The sequence below is a fragment of the Nestor notabilis genome, unplaced genomic scaffold (genome assembly GCF_000696875.1).
Source record: "Nestor notabilis isolate BGI_N333 unplaced genomic scaffold, ASM69687v1 scaffold18807, whole genome shotgun sequence".
NCBI classification, from domain to species: domain Eukaryota; kingdom Metazoa; phylum Chordata; class Aves; order Psittaciformes; family Psittacidae; genus Nestor; species Nestor notabilis.
Window position 1 is genome coordinate 1786 of NW_009938494.1, and position 8330 is coordinate 10115.

General features: G+C 54.9%; 1 protein-coding gene across 1 annotated transcript in view; it reads right to left on the minus strand.

Moving 5' to 3' along the window:
* Window positions 1–311: 311 nt before the first annotated feature.
* LOC104409449 (connective tissue growth factor-like) overlaps window positions 312–8330 on the minus strand; it is an 11333-nt gene continuing 3314 nt past the window's right edge. Inside the window, exons 3-6 of the mRNA XM_010019320.1 lie at window positions 5246–5459; window positions 1494–1745; window positions 941–1149; window positions 312–623 (exon numbers count right to left, since the gene is read on the minus strand). Coding sequence (XP_010017622.1) covers window positions 312–623; window positions 941–1149; window positions 1494–1745; window positions 5246–5459 — 987 coding nt within the window. The remainder of the gene's footprint in view (window positions 624–940; window positions 1150–1493; window positions 1746–5245; window positions 5460–8330) is intronic.

Below are 8330 nucleotides of genomic sequence, written 5' to 3' on the forward strand. Positions count from 1 at the left end.
ACGCGGGGGCGGCGCGGGGCTCGTATCCGCTCTCCCGTCCAGCCCGCGGGAGCGTGGATCAAGTTGGCAGCTCGAGCCTGTTTCTGGCTCCTTCCCTGACCCGGGTGGCAGCACGGGTGAAGGTCGGGAGCCCGGAGCAGACGGGGCTGTTCTCCCAACGCTTGGACCACTGGTGGTGAACAGCGTGGTCCCGAAGAGCACACACAGCCCCTCACAGAGGGGGAAGAGGCTGCGCTGTCCTGGGGTGCAGCCACAAAAGCGCTTGCAGAGCCCTCTTGACACCTCAGCCTGTGGGTCTGGCGAGGGGAGGGCTACTGCCCGTCGGTCTTGACGTGGTCTCCGATCATCCTCCTGTGGTAGGTGGCCAGGAAGATGTCGTTGTCTCGGGGGCAGTCGTGGTGGCAGGAGCACATCTTGATGAACATCATCTTGCGCTGGAAGAAGTCGCCCTCGGGGCAGCGGAACTCCACCTCCACGGTGCTGGTGACGTACGGGGTGCAGCAGCGCCCGTCCGTGCAGCTCCCGCAGAACCTGGGCCGGTAGGAACGGGAGCTGGTGCAGCCCGAGAACTCAAAGTGGAGGCTCTGGCGTGGCTTTGGGGTCCGCACACATTTCTTCCCCTTCTAGGGAGAGAGCAGACAAGGACACGACGGTCAGATGAATCAGAATCACAGAATGGGTTGGGTTGGAAAGGACTTTAAGATCACCCAGTTCCACCCCCTGCCATGGGCAGGGACACCTCGCACTAAACCGCGTCACCCAAAACTCCGTCCAATCTGGCCTTGAACACTGCCGGGGATGGGCCAGCCACAGCTTCTACAGGCTTTGGATATAGAACCACTTCCTCAACCTGCTGCTCACACTCTGGGGGTGCACCCAGCACAAAGCGGGGGTTCTAGGCTCCAAGAACACGCTGAAGCCAGGTCACAGGGAGCTGTACCTTGGCTGTGTCCACAGGGAAGTCGCAGGGCCGGACCATGCAGAGCCGGGTCTCCTTCTCCAGGCGGCACTGGGGGTTGTCGTTGGTCACCCGCGCAGAGATGCCCATGCCACAGCTCTTGGAGCAGGCGCTCCACTCCGTGGTCTGCACCAAGCAGTTCTCCTGCAGGTTGTTCAGCTCTGGCTTGTGTGCTGCATCCTCCCTGAAAACTGAGCCACAAGGCAAGGATCAGCGCTTGGGACAACATTTGGGATGCTCCCAGCTTGGTATAACTCTTCAGGAACAGCAGCAAAGGGCTGATCCACCCCATGGGCTACTCTGATGAAGGATGCAGCCAAGCGTGAGGACATTTCCTACCCCAGCCCGGCGAGGGCGCATGAACCTCCCCACAGCACCACCGAGGTCTCACCTTGATGCATCTGGAGTTGAGCACTTGCTGCCCACACACAGAGAGCAGCCACCACCATCCCCGAAGCAGACACAAGTCAGGGGCGCGATCCAAAGGCAGTTTGGATCCGTCTCCCCCCAGCCAGCCCATGGGCGCAGCACTCACCCGCCATGGCCGTGTCCAAGCGGTTCTCCTCGCTGCCCCCCGCACAGACCCACTCCTCGCAGCACTTGTTGTGGACCTTGACCCGCCGCGGGTTGGGGCACTCGGGGGACGGCAGCCGCAGGTCGTCGGAGCAGAGCGGGGTGCAGCCGATGGCCCCGTCCATGCAGATGCACTGCAGCTTGCAGGTGGGCTGGAAGCTCTCCCCGTTGTGGTAGATCTTGCCCAGCAGGTCACAAGTTGCACCCTCGTGAGCTGTGGGAAGGAAGAAAGGAGAAGCTGAGCAGATGGTAGGGGAGATGCCTAAAGGCACCTACAGAAGGAAAGTAGCGCTCTGGTTTATGACCTTTTTGGCTCCTCTGTGATGTGCGAGTCTCTTCTTCCTTCCAGTCACAACTTCTCTGATTTCACCCTGTTCTGACCTCCAGCTCTCTCATCTCCAGCCCTCCCACGAGCCGGTCACTCCTTCCCAATACAACTTCAATGAGCAAAACAAGGAACCACCACAACCTCTGGCAGCAGGAGCCACCTCCAGCCCATGGGCACGAGCAGCGCTCAAGTTCTGACATCCAGAGGAGCCCAAACTCCTCCAGTGGAAGTTTTCCAGCCAAAAACTTGTATTTGATTGAGAGTTTTGCAGGCCCGGACCAATGTCAGGAATGTTTTCCAAGAGAAACAAGTGAAGTGTTTCAACTGGCTATCAAAGGTTTCCTTTATGCTCTTACAAGAGCTCACCCAAAACACCCGTTGGACGGTATCCACAGAGGGAAGCATTTTGCTTGGGCAATTATTTTAGATACTGTAAAGATGGAGATGAAACCTGTTGATATCATGGAAGTGGGAAGTTTTGATGTATTTCAATAACTCACGAAAAGTCTGGGGAGGGGTTTCTTTATCTTTCTTTCTTGTTTTATCTTTTCAGCCTGAAATGTTGACATCTCGGAGCGGTTAACAGGACAGAAATCCTGCTTTTGGCCACTTCTCCTCAGCTGCTGATGCATGCAATCCTGACCCTTACAAAACAAACCTCTATTGGGAAGTTCCCAGCACGAAGGATTCTTGGCTGCCTGCAGAGGCTTACCAGGAAACCTGATCTATTTTCCCCTTAGTCCTGCTCGCCCGTGGAATATTGTCTCAGGCAGAAAGTGTTTGGAGCAAACAAGGAGCAAGAGCCTCTTTCCATCCCACCTAGTCCTTGAGGGGACACAAACCCTTCCGGGCTGCTAACGCTGTGGTTCTAACCAGAGCTGGACCTCAACCTGCAACTCTTGTCAATGCCATTGGGATAAAAATACTCCTGAGCTCCTACTCGGAAGTCTCCACGCTCACTTTTTCCATGGAAATGGAAGCCATCCGCTTTCCCTCTCCACAACCATTCAGGCTTATTTTTAAACCCTCTCTGTGTTTTCTAGCCCTCTCCCTTCCCAGTGAACTGGTTGTGCTGTTCCCTTGTTCCCACTCCTCCCAGCCCTGGAACAGCCTGCTCAGGGCTCTGTTATGTTTTCAAACCTCAACCCTTCTGTTGTGCCCTTCCTTACCCTCCAATGACCTCACTTTCCCCTCGACCTGATCCAATTAAAGCACCAACGTGGATTGCACCAGTGGAATGGGACAGCTCTTGATTTACCAGCCCCGCTGGGCACCTCCCGTCCCGCCAAGAAGACTTTTGCCCTTTTCCGCAGGGAATATGGCAGAGGTCCCATTGCTGAGCTCTGCCAGCTCCCTGCACCCACCCCAACACCCCGAGGCTCTCCTACTCTAGACTTACTACAGGATCATCTTTATCTTCCTGATACTCCAAGGTCTCTACAGGAAGGGAAGGATTCATTCGTGATACATGAAATGCTGTGTTCTGAGATAACATTAAACAAATAGACAGCAGTTTTCACCCCGATGGTTCCCTTCCTGTCTCTTCTGGGATGAGCTTTGGGCTCATCCCCAGCCTAGAAGCTCTTCCCATGACACCTGAACACCTCTCTGCTCCTTTCTGCTCCCATCACATCTGTCTGATTTCTCTACCTGTAAGTACTCCCTTCTCTGTTCAGAGACATTGATCTCTCCCTGTTTGATTCATCATTCACAGAATCCCAGCCTGGTTTGGGTTGAAGGGACCTTAAAGCTCCTCCAGCTCCAACCCCTGTCACAGGCAGGGACCCCTTCCACTAGAGCAGGTTGCTCCAAGCCCCTGTGTCCAACCTGGCCTTGAACACTGCCAGGGATGGGGCAGCCACAACTCCACCACAAAAATACCACCCAAGCACATTATGGCCCAAACCCTCCCTCCAATTTCGGGAGATACCCTGGTCTATGTGCACCTGGGATTTCTGCTGTGAAAATCTCCATTTCTCATTCAAAGGCAGGAGGGACAGTTGTGATCTTCAAGTCTGATTTTCTAACAGGAGGGATCTGGGGATCTCTTCCCCAATTGTTTGTTTCAAACCCTGTGTCATGGGGAACACGAATCACTTCTACTGGAAAGGTGTCCAGTCTCCATGTGAAGTCTGAGGCGGAGCCTCCTCCACGCTCCTGAGTAAGTTGTTCCAGCCATTTAACTACCTTTACTCTACAGACACCTCATTTCCAGTCTTAACCAGGCAGTCAACAGTTTACACCCACTGGGTGTTACTCCACCTACATTAATCCTCCTCAGCTCCAAACTTCAGCTCTCAGGTTTACCCAGGCCTACACGTGGTACAAGGAAGCTCGTGTGGCTTCTAAAGATCACAGTAACTGGGGGAGGGAAACTAGACAACTTACCAAAACTTCTCATGGGAATGGAGAAGAGCCCTTCTCCAAGTTAAATCCATTATTTAGAGTCAAACCCCAAGTGTGTGTGACTCCAGAGGTGCCCCTTGCGGTGGCTGATCCCTTCCCTAAGTGCTCATGTTGACTTTCCAGGCAGAGGAGTCTCAGTTTTAGGCAGAGTGGGAGGCTCAGGAGATCGTTGGGGTTTTTTCCTCTCCACCAAAATAGTCTCTGCATACGCTAAAAACAGCGACTGAACAAAACAATCACAAATCAACCAGATTTTTCTTTGCTGGCTGAAAAGAGGCACCAGCAGAGAGAAAACAGCTCTATTGAGACAACCTCTGAGGCAGAAGCTCTTCCCTGTGAGGGTGCTGAGGCGCTGGCACAGGGTGCCCAGAGAAGCTGTGGCTGCCCCATCCCTGGCAGTGTTCAAGGCCAGGTTGGACACAGGGGCTTGGAGCAACCTGCTCTAGTGGAAGGTGTCCCTGCCCGGGGCAGGGGTTGGGGCTGGAGGAGCTTTAAGGTCCCTTCAACCCAAACCCTTCCATCATTCGTGTTTACCTGGCTCAGTAAGTCTCATTTCTACAGACACACTCTTTTTGTTCAGCTGTTCCCATCCTCGTGGCTCTTGCATTTAAGCAGTTGAGTGCAAAATGCCAACCCCCAGTGCACGGTGGGGAGATTTGCCTGGAAACACTTCCCAGTCCATGTCCGGACTGGTGGCACTTACCCACAGGCACTCCGGGACTAGGAGATTGCTCCTACCAACTGCAGAGGAACAAAGGAGCATCCCAAACCCCACACAGGCCTTTGGAAACACGGAAGAGGAGGAAGCAGGCTCTGTGTGTGTGTTGGTATCAGGGGATCTGTTGGCAGCCGGGGCTGGCGCAGCCCTTGTTGGGTGCTGCTGGATGGAGCTCCAAGTGCTGCAGGGAATTCTGAGCCTGCCGAGGGATTCCTGGGAGGTCTGGAAGGGCCACGAGCGCACAGCGACGCACGGCTCTCACCTAAGCAGATCCCGCTGCCTCTGTGGATCTTGGAGAAGTCGCAGTAGAGTCCCTTGTGATGGTCACAGGGCTTCTGCAGGGAGCAGAGCTCGCCGAGCTGCCTGGCACACACCTTGCAGCAGCCACAGGCATCCAACACGTGGCTGGTGCCGGCGGGGCACTGCGCGGGCTGGGAGGGACACTGGCATGGGTACGTGCAGGCCTGCAGGTCTACCTGCAGGGCAAACAAGGCATGGAGAGAATGAGTCTTCCACAAGGGAGCCAGGCAGGGAAATGAAAAACATGATCCTGCTCCAAGCGCAGACACCGCGGCGAGAAGTGGGGAGAACCTCCCCCTCCTGCTGCTGCTGCAGAGGATGTGCTGCAGCTCCCAGGGCTCGGCTTTTTTCCCTCAGCCCCAACTCATTGAAGCTCAAGGGAAAACAAACCCCAGAAGGTGGCTCTGGGAAGCCATGGATGGGCAAAACAAACAGGACAAGCAGGAGCTTGGATCCCCCGTGCGACTCAGCCCCCCGCTTCCCTGGGAGCAAGAAAAGGGGAGCTACTGTCAGCAATTCCCTGCTCTTACACAGCACTGCTTGGGAGAAGACATCAAAGACTGGAGCAGCATCATTAGGCCCATCTGCAGGTGGAGAACTGAGGTGTGTGGTGAAAGGACTTGCCCAAAGTCCTTCTGGCAGCACCGAAAACTGATCCTAAAGCTCCAAGTCCTGTTTTGTCCCCTGGATCCTGTATTTCCTTGGGTATTCCCAGAGGTGTGCGCCCTCCTCTCCCCTTCGCAGAGGACACAACCATCCTCAGGACCTTGTGCTTTCCCCACTTGGGAGGTGTCGGGAGTGCTGCTCCCCTCCTGACACCCATCCTGGGCTGTGGGGCACTCGAGATGCCAAACAGAGCCCAGGCTCTGGCTGAGGAGGGGGAACTTCTCCCAGGATGCTTCAAACACTCCAGTAACTCCCCCTGCGGCATCTTTGTCCTGAGCCAGCCTGGATCAGACACAGCCTCGGCGCTGGATGTGCCAAGATTTAAACCACGACTGTGAAGGGGGCAGAGCACTTGGTTTCTAAAGAAAGACCTGCCCAAAACACCCGGGTGCCAGCCCTGGCTTGGTTTTCTGTTCACCTTCTGCCCACTATTGTTCTCCAGGTGGTTCAGAGGGAGACAAGAGCCCTGCTCCAGCTCGCAGTGCTCCGATGCTGTGCCCAGCCTGGGGGCACACACACCCCTTGCACGTAGATGACGCCAGCAAACCCCTTGAGGTGCTGTCTTGCAGTGAGCAGGGTGAAGAGGGAAGCACCCAACAGGGCAGAACCTCACAGCTCCATCAGCAAGAGCCAGGCAGGGAGAGGGGCTTTTCCAGGCAGCTGGAATGAGCCTGAGGGCAGCCAGGGGGGAAACCAGGAACCAAGGTCAATAAAATGTGTTGCTACAGCTCTGTTTGCACTCGTTATATCCCATCCAGCCCCTGCTTGTGAAACAGCTTCCTTGGATATTGTGTTTGTCACTAATAACAGTAGGAAAACTTTTCCAGCTGTTTTGACTGTTGCTCCAAGCAGCTGCTCTGCCTTTAGCTCACATGGGGTCAGGAGATGCCAACTGCTTTGTACTGCAGCAACAACCAGCGTGGTGCATTGCGGGACGGGGACCAGCCAAAACCTGAACTCACAAGTTATCACAGAGTCATAGAACCACAGAGTGGTTTGGGTTGGAACAGTAGGAAAACTTTTCCAGCTGTTTTGACTGTTGCTCCAAGCAGCTGCTCTGCCTTTAGCTCACATGGGGTCAGGAGATGCCAACTGCTTTGTACTGCAGCAACAACCAGCGTGGTGCATTGCGGGACGGGGACCAGCCAAAACCTGAACTCACAAGTTATCACAGAGTCATAGAACCACAGAGTGGTTTGGGTTGGAAGGGACCTTACCTTGCTGGGAGCCGGCACATCACTGGGATCAGCTCCCGACCACTGAGGGCATTAAGAGCCACTAAAAATACAGCAGTGCTTTCCTCCTGTGGGCAACCACTGCAGCTTCCAAAGGGATGTGCTGTTTGACCACGGAGGAGAGGACGTCCCTCACACAGGACCTATATTAAGATGCAATCCCTGCACTTGAAAAAACTAATGACAAGCAGCATTTTCCAATGCAGTGTCAGCCACAGCCCATATAAAGAGTCCTTCTCAAAATAGCTCTGCTACTGAAAACAAAACCAAACCAGCCTCTCTCAGGATAACAGGGAACGCAGCGGAGCCAAACCCAGTCGCGTTTTCTGCCTCGGCTTCATTAATCATTGTTGGTGCTGTTTATTTCCTTTAATAACTCACCCGCAGGGACTTGACCACCGGGTTTTACCTCCTGTTCGCTTCCTCCTTATGTTACAGCTGCTTGAACAGCATCTGGACCCAGATCTCCAACGTGCTGGAGACCTGCTGGGTGACTGCGCCCGACCTGCCAGCAGAAACACGGCTTAAAAGGCCCAATTCACCTGTATCCACACGGCTCCTTTCAGCATTCCCAGACTTCCCGGTGCAGACGTGCCTCTTCCTCACCCAGTCCACTGGCCCCAGGCTGTGCTGCAGCTCCTGGTTTTACTACTGAGGAAAGTCAGCTCAGCCTATTTATAACTCCTGCTCTGGGCCCAGGAGAGGAGAGGATGAGCCGAGATGTGTCCTGGCTCCTGGGGAGCACTGAAGAGGTGGCTGCAGAGGGGAACTCCTGGAGCTGGGGACAGTCAATGCTAAACCGGCTTCTCGGCGTTCCCCATTACGGAATTGGTTTCCAGAGCAATTTCAAATAGGGTGAATAAGGATGTGGAGCTCTTGGGACGAGTCCAGAGGAGGCCCCGGAGCTGCTGCGAGGGCTGGAGCAGCTCTGCTCTGGAGCCAGGCTGAGAGAGCTGGGCTGGGGCAGCTGGAGAAGAGAAGGCTCCTGAAGGGGACACCTTAGAGCAGCTCCAGAGCCTAAAGGGGCTCCAGGAGACCTGGAGAGGGGCTTTGGACAAGGGATGGAGGGACAGGACAAGGGGAATGGCTTGAACCTGCCAGAGGGGAGACTGAGATGAGCTCTGAGGCAGAAGCTCTTCCCTGTGA